The sequence below is a fragment of the Stegostoma tigrinum genome, chromosome 3, assembly GCF_030684315.1.
Source record: "Stegostoma tigrinum isolate sSteTig4 chromosome 3, sSteTig4.hap1, whole genome shotgun sequence".
Lineage (NCBI taxonomy): Eukaryota > Metazoa > Chordata > Chondrichthyes > Orectolobiformes > Stegostomatidae > Stegostoma > Stegostoma tigrinum.
The window spans coordinates 17,815,218-17,829,184 of record NC_081356.1 but is presented as its reverse complement, the minus strand read 5'-3'; the positions used below and the strand labels follow the sequence as shown (position 1 = coordinate 17,829,184).

Below are 13,967 nucleotides of genomic sequence, written 5' to 3'. Positions count from 1 at the left end.
TCCCCTCCACAGATTTATGCTAGATCCAGCAGAAGAAAGAAAATTAAGCAGCTTTTAAATTGGCAAATTATTTCACAGCAACATGAATATAAATCTCTGCCACAAACAATGCCCTGCACATTATTCTGTTTCGAATGATTGTTCATTTCTTAACTTCACTGTGGATGATGTTGGGTAATTAGTACACAAGAATAGGAGCAGAACATTCGGTTGATCCTGCTCCGCCATCTAATTAGCTCATGTCTGATTGTGCCCAATGTTCCAGCTGTATCTGCTCCAATATCATTCACTATCAAACCACTCAGCTTTGAATAAATTCAATGATACAGCCTCCACTGCTTTTTGTAGTAACGAATTAAATAAATGACTCACTGAGTAAAAAACAAATCAGTCTTAAACTGTGATAACAAGGTGTAGAGCTGGATGAACACAGCAGGCCAAGCAGCATCAGAGGAGCAAGAAGGCTGACATTTCAGGCCTAGACCATTCTTCAGAAATTTCTCCAGATTCTCCAGCATCTGCAGTTCCTACTATCTCAGTCCTAAACCATGTTCTCTTCCCCACGACAACAGAAAATAGCCTCTGGTATTTAACCTTTCAAGTCCCTTCAAATCTTCTGTTTCAATAAGATCAACTCCACTGGATATAGGCCCAACCTGTTCAACCTTTCTTCAAAAGATAAGCCATTTATCCCAATAATTAATTGAGTGGAGTTTTTTGGAATGGCTTTTAACTATTATTTCAATTTATTTTACAAATTGAAATACCAAAACTGAATGTGGTACTCCAGATGTGCTTTCACCAAGGCCCTGCAAGGCTGCAATAAACCGAATTACTATCTATCAGAGTATCACCAACAAATTTAGCCATTATACATTTGGTTCCATCATTCCAGTCATTGATACAGACTGTAACTAGGCAAGGACCCAGCAACCATGTTGACTCTGCCTGACTCAGTTGTGATTTTCTAAGTATTCTCTATAACTTCCTTAATTATGGATCCTAGCAATTTATAGTGTCATGCCTTCTGTAGCGCCCTTTCATGAATAACAGTGTTTTATTTGGTTATTTTCAAATCCATTGGGCGTATTCCAGAAGCCAAGGAATTTTGAAAGATTATAACCAGTATATCTGTTATCACTACAGCAACCTCTCGGATGCAAGCCATCAGGTCATGGAGTATTAAAATTGAACAGGTTTCCTAGTACCCTTGCCCCCCAGTGATGATGGTTGTTTTCAGTTCCTCTTTCTTGTTCATTTCTTGCTTTTCAAATATCATTGGGCAGTTGTATATTTGTAACTGTAAAATGACAGAAAATATCTGTCAACACTTCTACCATTTTCTGCCCTTTCATTATTAATTCCCCAACACTAAACAGAAAGTAAACACTCGAGTTATTCTTCTATTTAGATGCTTGTATTATGTGTCTCGATGTTGTATTATACTTGTCTCACTATCTTAGTTATATTTTGGCTCTCTTTCATACTCTCTCCTTGTTTATGATATATTTTAGCATTATTTGCTGGTTCTATTAAAAAAATGTGTCCAATCTTCTGAATCTTCACAGATTTGTGTTGTGTTTCTTTCAATTTCACACTAAGCCCACTTTCTTATTAAGCCTTGTTTGAAAGGCTTTTCTCAAAGCATCTTGCTTTTTCACAGAGACTGATCACTGGGATATATCTTTGCTGAGCTGTTAAATACCTTAAAAGTCTTGCATTGCATCTCAAATATTTTAACTTTTAATCTAGTTTCCCAATCCACTTTAGCCAACTCTGCTTCATGCCCTTATATTAACCTTTGTTTGTGTTTAAGTCACTACTCTTATCATGCTAAGTTTGCTGTTGCCTAGACAGTGTTATAATGAAGTTATTGATTAATCCTGACTTGTTGCACATTACCAGGTCTAGAATAGCCTACTGCCTGATCTGCAAGAATATACTGCTAAATAGTTGTTTCTGTGCAAGAGTAAATCTCACAGTGTTCCTTCCCACCCTTGTTAGACCATTACAACCACTGTTTCACGTAAGAGAAATCTAAGCGCTGCAAAATATTTTTGCAAAACACCTCTGTAACTAACCATTCCTCGAAATGAGAATCCAGAACACAGATATATTATTTAGAGTAAGTTACCAACACAGTTAATTCATTCTTTCAAATAATTCAACTGATCATTCCTTGATAAGATTTGACATTAGGGGAAAAAAAGAAGTTTAAATCATGTTTTCAATACATGAATAGGAAAATCATATCTGACACAAAATAACTGAGACAGACTGGAGGAAGTAGGGTTATGAACTACTAAGTAAATTAATCTGTTTTATTAGCCATAAATGCAATTCACAGATCAGATACTCATATTTCCAGTCAGAGATGTATATGACTAAATCAACAGATTCTATATTGTATTTATTACATGGATCCCTGTTTCCAATGTCTGGGGTTTCAATTTACTTCCTTCTATATATACATATATGTTGTACAATCTATAGATAATACAATATTTTCATATTTAAAAAATGCAACGTGTAACATATTTTCAGATAGTTGTCCAAAATAAGAATATTTTCTGCAAGTCCCTTCAATATATCCCAGAAGAATCACACAAATTAAGACTATGTTAGATTTAAAAGTAGTTGTGCAACCAAATCATTATTTTCTATAAGTTATGGTCAATAGAAGAGGAAAATGTATCTCATTTTACACGTGGAATTTATTATTCCGAAAGCCTTAAATCGCTGTAATGCCCAATTTCTCACCTGCCATTTTAGGAGTGTCTCATCAGTAATACAAAATTCCTAATATGCATCACTTGCTATTTCAACTACGTGTTCCCAGGTAAAATTACACAACGCATCCTTCATTAAGCAACTACCTGCCAAGATATACAAATATGCAAAGAAAAATCAAGATCCTTATGACTTGACATGTACTTTCTCAGCAAGCTTTTCAGCCCTTATATTTTGAATACCAAAACACAGGTGCCGTAAGTGTATGTTTCAACTTCAATAGTAATGTTCATTACACACGTAAACAGTTCAGTTGTGAATCTATTTTACAAGCCGCATCATTATCTTTGATCATTGTAATCTTCAAGCAAAAAGGTTACTTGGTAAACATGGCAGAATTTGCACATGGCATTTAACTTTTCTTCAGGTTAACCTCACAATGATATCAAAAATGTTATTTTGTTTTTGTTAAATACTGTGCAATCTCAAGCTGCGTGTGTAAGCTCTAGTTAGCAGGATCTCTGGTCCCACACTGAACACATGGATGTGAATTCTCAGCTGAGTTGATACTTTAAATTCAATTTTGATGGATGTTAAACAGTTTGCTGAACAAAGACTCTCGCAGCATTAAAAGTTGCTCTCCAGACTTTTTAAAAGAATCATCTAGTAAACAAACTTTAGAACACTCACGGCACTGTTAGCAGGAGCGAACAATTCAGACTTATGTCTTTTCACAGTCCTGCCTGAAGTATGTCACATGGAGGGAACAAAAAGGAGCAGAGAAGTAAAAAAAATTAAAGCTACCTTTAAAATACTGATGGAACCTTAAGAATACCACATTATATGGCCAGATTTTAATACGGAATATTTCTAAATGCTTGTAATACAGATTCACTGTCTTCCTTCACCACCCAACAGTCAAGCAAATGATGTTTCATTTTTTGATAAGTTGGCTGCGTTAGTAAGCCTTTCTTAACAAGAAACATTTGTTTAGTTAATCTAAATTTGCAAACCAGATTTCTGTCAAATTGTGTCATTTCTAGGACAAGTCAAATTCAATGCATAGAAATTAGTTACCTGTGAATGAATTAAATCACACTCTCTAAATCAAATAGCATTGGGAGAGAATGGACTTTGATATTAGAATTCTATCAATTCTGAACAATCCCACCGTTCATGCATTTATTTCTTTAGAAGAAAAGGAATTCTTAGTTAATTCTGGACAAACAAAGACCATGTAAAACAGGGCTTTTGAACGGAAAGTATATCAGTAAAGTTTCTTTTTTATGCACATAACAAAGGAAAAGTTTTCTAAATTCTACATTTTGGAAGTGGATAGTCAACCAAACAGTGGCTTCAGTGTAAAGTGCAAACACTTTAAATTTTTACAAGGAAAAAGTAATTAACATTTACTTCACTTAAGTTATTACAAATTATTTCTCCTAGGTGTTAGCTGACACTTAAAGACTCACATGTCAAGACTGTAACAGTGACATGTTAAACCTTAAATCATGGTGCACAACCATGTACAATAGTCACTGAAATCTAAAACAGGAACATAATGCTTCAAAGTAGGTCAACGCCCTAATTCACAGCACATAATACATACTCATGAACACTAAATTTACATTATTACAGAAATCAACGTAAAAATGAAAAAGCTAGAGGTTGTTGAAGGGAATTCCAAGTTTCAGAGAGTCATGCATAGTCTATATGGGTGAACAAAACAAAATCACTTCTGACCATTAATCTTTTGATTAAATTGAAATCAATAAAAGACGGCCATGATAAAATTACAAACAAAATATAGCAAACTTGAACAAAGACTACAGAAGATGGCCAGGTGGGCTGAACATGCCAAGGAATGCTTCAACTCCAACTTTTGAAGGTAAGGAATTGTTGAATATGTTCATTAAATTTAATAAGCCTATCACTATACATTTTTAGAATATCTTAATACAAAATTCTTCCTTTGAATCCTCTTCCAACATTTACACCTAGTAGTTTACGTTCTCTGTCAAAACAGATTAGATTTTCAAACACATTTCAAGAAAATATCACTGCAATGATTTTAAAGATATAAATGTGGTTTTTAATTAAGGACAGTCATCATCCTGCAGCAGAAAAAGATTGTCTTATTGATGTAGGAAGGACATCAATCAAATGTCTGTAGGAAGAACTCCACAGATTTTAAACTACAACTCTGCAGTTCATGAAGATGAAATTTTAAGAGAACTGAAGATATGAATATCTTCTGCAGTGGCTGTTCCAATAGAAGTTAAAAACACACCATCATAGCACTTGGAGTAGCCTTGTCAATTATATTCAGAAGTCTGATGATTCAAAAGAGTGCCCTTGATCCCTGGTTTTCAAATTCTGACCAAGCATCATTCAGTTCCATGAAGATCATCTTGGCATACTGTTCATAGGGTTCACCTGTAGCCTTAATTTAAGGAAAAAAAAGTTTAGTGTCCAGTTCACAGCAGCTACGGTGTGCTCTATTTCATTGTGAGTTTAGAATTTCAGAAGCAAATTACATTACAGGCAGAACTTGGCTCATTAAAACTGCTGCGATGAGTTCCACAAAGTTTTAGTAATCATTTATCTAACTTAACTCTACTTTATCCCACTGATGTAAAAAAGCAAAGATTAAGTTAAATTCAACAATAGTATTCGATTTCCTTTCAAACTTCTTAAAAGTACTCATTACATTTCACAATGTTAATTAATTAGTTCCCAGATTTTTAAATTTACTAAATTGTATTGTCTGACAATGCCATTTTGTTGGCCTTACCTTGTCTGGGTGGACTACAAGTATAGCTTTCCGATAGACCTTCTTCACTTGGTCTGGGTGCACAATGTCTGCCATGCTCACAGGTTTCCATTTAGTTTCACCTTCCCACAATACTGTGTGTAGAGTTGACAATAAAGCCCTTATATTTCTCTCTTTTCCTTCAATCCAATCAAGGATCTGGCAAAGAATCAAAATTTTAATACGTAACCTAATAATTAACAAGAGATTTGCAAACAATTACATACCATCTCAGTCTTTGATATGTTAGTTAAAAATATCACATAGCAGTGGAAGGACACCAGGCATCTGAAAAAAAACATGACCTATATTAAAACCTTGGTAGGTAATGCTTAAAAATCTTCATACTAGCGTAGGGATATGGGATATGGATCAAAGACGAGTAAAGGGAATTAAAAGTGCATAATTGAACAGTAGAAAAACCTCAATGGATCAATGGCAAATTCCTGCTCCTAGTGAGTTTCCCTTTACCCTGAAGTTACACACTTGTTTCATTATAAATTTCATTGACTGTAAGGAAGCTTTGATAAAATGATGTAACAAAGTCCAGAACATCAGCATAATCACAACATTTCTCACTACCTTGACACTGCACTTTCTAAAAGCACTGACAACTGCTAAATGAAAATGCCAATCAATCAAATTGAGTCATGATGAATTTGAAAATATTGTGCATTTTATGCATCAGGTACAACTGAAGAACTGGGACTGAAGAAGAATTTACCAATTCCAGTTGGAAATAACTCGTCAATAAATCAATCTCTCTTCACAATCTCCTTTAAGCTACTATCATGTTTAACAATTTAAAAAAATATTGAAGCCTCTTTCTCCTTTTGGTTGATTAATTGACTGCTGGTTTCCATAACTGGATGTGGCAGGACCACACAACTGTCAGGTCATTCATTAGCTGTGGAATCACGTAGCTCTGTCCTTAGAAAACTGCTTACACTGTTAAACATTAATGTGATACTGTGTTGCAGCTTGTCCAGACTGGCACCTCCATTTTAAGTATGCTGGCATTGTTCCTGATGGACTCACTTCTCATTGAACCGGGGCTGTTTACATGGCTTGCTGGAAATTACAAAGTGGGGGAATATGTCAGGCTACGAGGTTAGAGACTGTGTTTGAATACAATTCTGTAGATGATGGTCCAGAGAGCAGCACAGATGCCATGTTTGAGTTGCTTAATCTGTCGGTTAGAGGCTGCTCACACATAAAGGCAGTAGCTGTGAACTGAAGTTACCCAAGCTCTAACTGCTGGCTTGTTTGGCTGGTTTGAGTTAGTTCAGCTCTGAGGGATAACATAAGGGGGAAATCCTTATTTAGTGGAAGAGTAACAAGGTAATACTTGGAATGAACCTACAGTGGAAAGACACCACTATCAGATGAGCTGACAGCCAATAAGAACAAGACACCACCGTTCAAAAAGATAAGGATAAAAATAAAAATGATGGATTTCAGTGTGCTATCAGTGAAAACTCTGGACAGCAATTTTCGCAAAGTGTAGAACCCACACTTGGAAATGCAGAGAGGACCCCAAGACTTGGGAGAAAAATATCTGGCCTTTGTGAGCTTCTATCCTCGGGTATTAGCTTTTATTTTTCTTCACTGTTCTAGGAACATCAGCTTAGTGGGCACACGCTGGATTTTAGCCTTGTATGAATTGCATGTCTGCTGTTAACCGTTTCCTAACCAAGTGGTATGAACTGTATGTTTCTTTTAACTAAACTAATAAAGGTAATGGTTAGTTAGTACAGACTTGACTCTTGTCTTCTTTGTGCTGAGCCAACAATTGTCATCAAGGGAGGTAACTGGGCAACAAACCTGTTCTATAACTTACCTATTTGGCACTGTGGTATTGACACATAATACAGTAAAATGAAGGGCATGTTCAAGTGTAAAGAAAGGACTTTGTCTCTAGGAAGACTGTGTAGTAACTCTTACCAATACCAGCATAGACAGATGGATGTTGATTCTCTCATCACCTGCTGAAGGCTAAGTGTGGCAGATATTGTGCTTCAGTATATGGGCGACTTAATCAGTTGTGGTACTACTGAGCCACTCTTGGTGAAGGACATTGAAATTCACAATGTAGAATTACTTTGTTCAAAATGGAGGAGTACTGATTCATCAACTGAAGAACAGCAGTGTACAATACTTAGTAGAAGGTTTAACCTGATGCCATTGAATCTTCATGGGGTCAAGTTTAATTGATAACAAACAGGAGCATTCTCTCCCAACCTTTGGGCACCATACCAACGTCTCTAATATGTCCTGCTGCTGGTACAGAGCATAGTTAGAGATGGTGACACAAGAGTCTAGGACACGAGCTGTCGAGCATTATTCAATATAATTATGTCAGCCAGCTTTCGCACATCACCCCAGATGTTAGTGAGCAGGACCATGCAGGGTCTACTGGGCATAGTGCACCTTTGTACTATCCAGTGCCTAGATTGAGCCATGTAATCTATCCAGTTTTATATCCATTAAACTTTCCTGGAGCAGACCGAAACATATTGAGTGGTTTCCTCAGCCAATTCACAGGGCCATTAAGAATCAAACATGTTTCTGTGGATTTGAAGTCACATGTTTCTTTCCATAAAAGATGTCAGTGAACCAGTTGGGTTCTTACAAAAATTCAGCAGATTCGTGATACTAAATATTGAGATTTTGCTCTTCATTCCAGATTAATTTAAAATAAATGAAATTAAATTTTCACGTCTAACGTGCAAGAAATTGGTCTTATGAATCCGGAACATAACTTACTATTTAAAAGAAAATCTTCTCACCACTTCTTGACACTATAATGATTGGTTAAAACCACGTCACAAATTTGGAGTGAAATAGGGACACAGCAAATTCACCATGAACTCAGGCAAGGTCTGAGCCAATTTTAGTTAAAAGCGATATTCTCCTTATATTTGTAAACTTAAGGGCATCAACTCCATACCAAATGGAGAGTTAATTCTGTACTGCAAGATACAAAATAAAGGAGTGCAGAAAAACAAGATACAAAGTGCTATAGCCATTTTTGCAGATGACACTAAAATAAGTGGGAACATTCACTGCAATGAAGAAATAAGAAATTTCCAAAGTATTTGGATAGGTGAATGGGCCAAAATTTGGCAGATGAAGTTTAACATGGATAAGTATGAGGTTATCCATTTTGGTCAAAGAAATAGAAAGATAACATTATACAAATGGAGAGAAACTTCGGAATGCTTTGGTGCAGAGGGATCCAAGTATCCCCGAGCATCACTCACAGAAAAGTAGTATGCAGGTATAGCAGGTAATAAGGAAAACAAATGGAATTTTGATATTAATGCTGAAGGAATCGAGTACAAAACTAGGAAGATGTTACTACAACTGTTCGAGGCATTAGTGACTGTAATTGAAGTACTGGGGACAATTTTAATTGGGAATAGATAATAATTGATATTAAAGGCAGTTTAGAGGAGGTTCATGAGATGGATTCCAGAGATGAGAAGTTTGTCTGTGAAAAGAGATTCAGCAGTTTAGGCCTATACTCTCAGGAGTTTCGAAGAATAGGAAGAGATCCAATTGAAGTGCATACGATGCTAAACAAGATTGACAAAATAGACATGGGGCAATCTAGAATGAGAGGTCATAGTCTTATTATAAGGTGTAGCAGATTTAAAACAGAGATATGGAGAAATTACTTCTCTCAAAGGGTCATGGATCTGTAGAATTCACTACCCCAGACTCAGTGAATGCTGGGTCATTGAGTAAATTTAAGGAGGAGGTCAACAGATTTTTAATTAGAAGTGGGTTGAAAGGTTATAGAAAGTGGGCAGGAAAGGGGAGTAAGGCCAAAATAAGATCAGCCATTATCATATCAAATGGCACAGCTGGCTTGAGGAGCTGAACTGCCTATTCCTGCTCCTAGTTCTTATAGTCTTAAGATCTGTTCAACATGTATATATTCTTCAAACCTTCAGTTTTAGAGGATCCATTTCTTTAGTTAGTTCTTCTCTTCGTAATTCTGCAATAGTCTTAGGTTCTTTTCTGTCCGTTGTGCTAGAAAATCCTTGCTCAGACAATAGATCCTGAAAGTCGTTTACAGAAACTTTTGGTTTTGGTCCTGCAGGAGGCAAGAAAAAAATCAATTCAATAATAGGATTGGACTACGAACAGTTCCTTGCAGTAAATGATGCTAATCATTGAAGCAGTTATCATTAGAACAGTGGATGCTACCTAACCCACTGTGATTTCCTGTACTTTTTGTTTTCAGTACAAATTCTAGCATCTGCAGTAATCTGCTGCTGCAAAATTACAGGGTGGTTAGATAGAGTTGTTTAAAAACAGGAAGTGGGGGAGAAGTTAGCTTGAGACTTCAAAGAGGTGACTTCACATGAGGGCATATATTTAAGATTAAAAGTGTGAAATTTCAGAGAGAAACATTCCTCAACATAAAGGGTTGTGAATAGCATGCAATGTGGAATTAGTCATTGAGCCATGAAAAATGTCAAAACTGAAGAAGAGATTTGATGGTGGTTTAAGGAAAAAGAAGGGAAGGTGTATGGGATTGAAAAAAAATATGCGGTTAGGACTAGTCAGTGTTTTTCTTGTCATAAGGAATCATGCAATTTGAGGTACATTTATGATCTGTCATGAAATGCAAATACTTTTGAGCTATTTCAAATATGTAAATTTCAAGTGGGTCAAAACATTAGTTTTCTTTGTTTAATTGTTCAATATGGTCTAATGTTAACCGACAACTACCTACTCGAGGGCAATTAGGAATTAGTAGTGAATGCTGGTCTTCCCAGCAGCTCCTCCATCCCAAGGGCCAGATGAGGGCAAATAAAAGGGCAAAGGTTGATGATGCAAATGTTGAAATTCCGCCAAACAAAGCAAATTTCTCTCCCTCTCGTGCTGGACTGGAGGATAAGCAAAAATCTGAAGTAGGTTCGTCAAATGGTTAGCTTCCGATTTTGAATTCCTTTGTAAATCTATGTACTTTAAAAATAGTTTGCTCTGCCTTCTTAAAAAGCTACTGTTTGTAAAAGTATCTTCTGAAAACAAACAGTTGAAATATAAAACAGAAGAAAAAGTACCAAATCCAGGCCCTCGGATGCCTCGTTCCTCCCGTCTACCAATGACGCTGAAATTCAAATTGTAGTTGGGTTTAGTCTGGGCTGCTGGCCTAGGTGGATGTGCCTTTGATTGCTGCTGTGAAGTAGTATTGCTGCCCAGAGTTCTGCCAGACTGAGAGGAACTACTGCCCATTGCTGGCTGTGCAGGTTTCTGAGGCAGTGTTCCTCCAGCTGTAAATCCTCCACTCAAGGAACCTGTAGAAGCATCAAGAACAATCATTATTATAAAGACAAATCAACTACAAAGGTTATATTATTTATCCAAGTTTTGTCCTCATATGACATACAGCAGATTTATTAAATAACATTCCAAACATGCATATTATGTTTCAGAAAATGTAGGATTGGTACCGAGATTTACTTTGTTATTTATATAAATAGTTTACACTCAGGGAACAATATCAAAATTTGCTACTGACACAAAGTATGTGCGTGGAGGGGGTGAGGGTGGGGGCACGTGACAATCAATACCATGGAAGACTGCAAGATTATACAGGAAGACATTGTTATGTTGTCAGAGATGTGTTTAACTCACAAAGTTCAAAGTGGATAACTGTGAAGTATTTTGATAGGAAGAAAAAGGAATAATCCTGGAGAAAATTAATTGACTTAAATGGTACAAAGACCAAAAGGCACATCGATGAACAAATCATGTAAAGCTCTGAAAAAAAACCCTGTAGTTCATTTCGAGAGCGATATAATTAAATTGCAGCTAAGTTATTATAAACCTATACAGAACTTTGTTTTACTTTGTCTCCAAACTATAAGGATGCAGAAACACTGGAGAGTTGCAAAGAAGATTTACAAGAAGATGGCAGAGCAGAGAAGATCAGGTAAAATGAAACACAGAAAAGAAATCAGAAAAATGAAAATAAGGCCCTTTTTCTCAGAAAAAGTAAAAACAGAGGCGTGACCTAAGGAAGGCGTAAAAGATTTTGAAAATGTTTGATAGGCTCAGCGTAAATAAAACTTCTCATTTGCAGTGGAGGCTACGACTAGCAGTTGCTAAAAAATCTATGAACATATTCAATACAAAATATGGCAAAAACCTCTTTACCCAAGGAGTGATTAGAATGTGGAACCTATTACGTCAAGTAGTGGCAAGTTAAATAAACATGAGTGAGGAAGTAGTAGCAGGATACGTTGATGGAATTAGTTGAAGAGTAATGGACACTTCTACGAAGCATAAACAAGGGGTTGAAGAATTAAATCTGTGAACATACTTTAAACAGATCAATCTCATTAATGTTTGCAGTGCAAGGGTCTTATGACACATGCAGCTTGTCAACCATAAATGAATAAATGTGCAAGCCCCCAAAGGCAATGACAATTATTTTAGTAACTGGATCTGTAGATTAAGTATTAATGGTTCTGGAATATTACCTGGTAAACTGGAACCAAGGTTACCAATATCAGCAAATGGATCAAAGGACTTTGAATGACTAAATGATACATTCGAAGCAGGACCAGAGGCAGCACCAGATGCTGAAGTAAATGTTGAGCCTATGTTAGAAACAATCCAACATGAGTCACCTTCGAGTTACAATCCAGTAGCCATGTAACAGAGAAGTGCAAGAGTAATGGTGCAAGTTATATTACATTATCTAGTCAGGCAAAACTCAGACCTTGTGGAATACACCACATATTTGTTTAATCAAAATTATCTTGATGGACAACATAAGAACAATGTTAAATCACCATATCAGCGAAAAAGGCTTTTTTTGAAGAAGTAGAATTTTATAAATGGCATTTCTATTTACACCACAGTCTATAAATAGGCAGATGAACGTATATCTATATCTGTAACTCATAAAAGTGAATAGTCAATACACCAGAGTGCATTAAGTTTGATGCCTATTTCAATATTCCATTACTTATTCAAAACAGCTAAGAGAGTGGTTTCCTACCTATCTCCGTCACTCTGGCAAACTGGCTACATATTTACATATTCTGTTTTTGAGATGAAATATTAAACAAAGATTCTATCTAGCCTCTCAGATAGACATAAACAATCTCATTACACCATTTGAACAGGAGATGGAATTCTATAAATATCCCAGCCAACATTTATCCTCCAGCTAAAATCACTAAAATGGTTGTCTGGTACTTTTTTTGTCACCATTTGTTGGTCATTACAGTGTCCAGATTGACTTGCACATTGACTAGAGTGACTACATTTTAAAAGTAGTAAAGTGGGTATAAAGCATTTTGGAACATCCTGAACGTGTGAAAGGCTCTTTACTCAGAAAAAGTAAAAACAGAGGTGTGACCTAATAGACGTCTAAAAGATTATGAAAATGTTTGATAGGGTCCATGTAACAAAACTTTTCATTTGCAGTCGAGACTACAATTAGCAGTCATTAAAATAAGGCAGTCATGAACATATTCAATACAAAATACAGCAAAAACCTCTTTACCCAATTTATAAAACGCAATTACTACTTTTTTTTGTAATATTCCCAAAACTGGTGGCATGTATTTAGCCTCAATATGACTGGATATTTGAGTCAGTTTCATGATCAGTGGTTTCAGGTAGTTTTTTCTATTCAATCCAGTGTTTCATGGTCAAGTATCAACCTTTTAACCAAAGATGAAAACTCTAAAAATTAGGTTTAAATTCCCAAGTTATGCATTTTCCAAACACATCTCACGGTCTGTTCTTTTCAAAGTAGAAGCACATGATATTCAAGATGCAACAGTTCTACTAAAAAGCATAAATCAAAACATGCATGTGTTACTTTGCACTGTAGCTCCAAATGCTGTCTTGTTATTCGTTTGAGGAACTGTGCTGCTGGAAGGCCATGCATTCCAGCCGCTCATCAGGTCTGGTTGACTGGCAGATGATGACACTTTTGATAGTTCAGGTGTTACATTTCCTATAAGAAAGCATAATGTGTGAACTTGTATTAATCCAAACAATTTCTCAGAATCATTAAAATACTCATAACTATAAGCAGTACAATCTTTTACACGCTAAACACCCATCAAACATTCAGTAAATTACCCTGACCACAAATGCCATTTTTACAACTGTACTCTAAATAGCTAAAGGGTGTGAATTGTAATGCTCAATTGTATTTTATCAGGTAAAAAGGTATCTTAATACATATTTTAAAGTGTGATTTTGCAAACTGTCAGGGGATAAAACAAAGGAATTGTACTCGCTGAGACACCTTAGAACAACAAGGAATAATTATAAAATCGCAGAATGGTGATGACACAGAATGAAGCCATTCAGTCCATCATGTCCTTGTCATGCGACAGCACAGTAGCTCAACGGTCGGTACTGCTGCCTCACAGGGATCCAG

At 36.1% G+C, this 13,967-nt stretch overlaps 1 protein-coding gene across 5 annotated transcripts in view; it reads right to left on the bottom strand.

Annotated features, from left to right (window-relative positions):
* Nucleotides 1-2,287: 2,287 nt before the first annotated feature.
* gak (cyclin G associated kinase) overlaps nucleotides 2,288-13,967 on the bottom strand; it is a 118,279-nt gene continuing 106,599 nt past the window's right edge. For all 5 annotated transcript variants that reach the window (XM_048526970.2, XM_059643646.1, XM_059643647.1 and 2 more), the window contains 6 exons: nucleotides 13,398-13,535; nucleotides 12,043-12,162; nucleotides 10,621-10,854; nucleotides 9,496-9,644; nucleotides 5,525-5,701; nucleotides 2,288-5,173 (listed from right to left, as the gene is read on the bottom strand). In XM_048526970.2, the coding sequence (XP_048382927.1) occupies nucleotides 5,072-5,173; nucleotides 5,525-5,701; nucleotides 9,496-9,644; nucleotides 10,621-10,854; nucleotides 12,043-12,162; nucleotides 13,398-13,535 (920 nt within the window). In that variant the 3' untranslated portion in view covers nucleotides 2,288-5,071. The remainder of the gene's footprint in view (nucleotides 5,174-5,524; nucleotides 5,702-9,495; nucleotides 9,645-10,620; nucleotides 10,855-12,042; nucleotides 12,163-13,397; nucleotides 13,536-13,967) is intronic.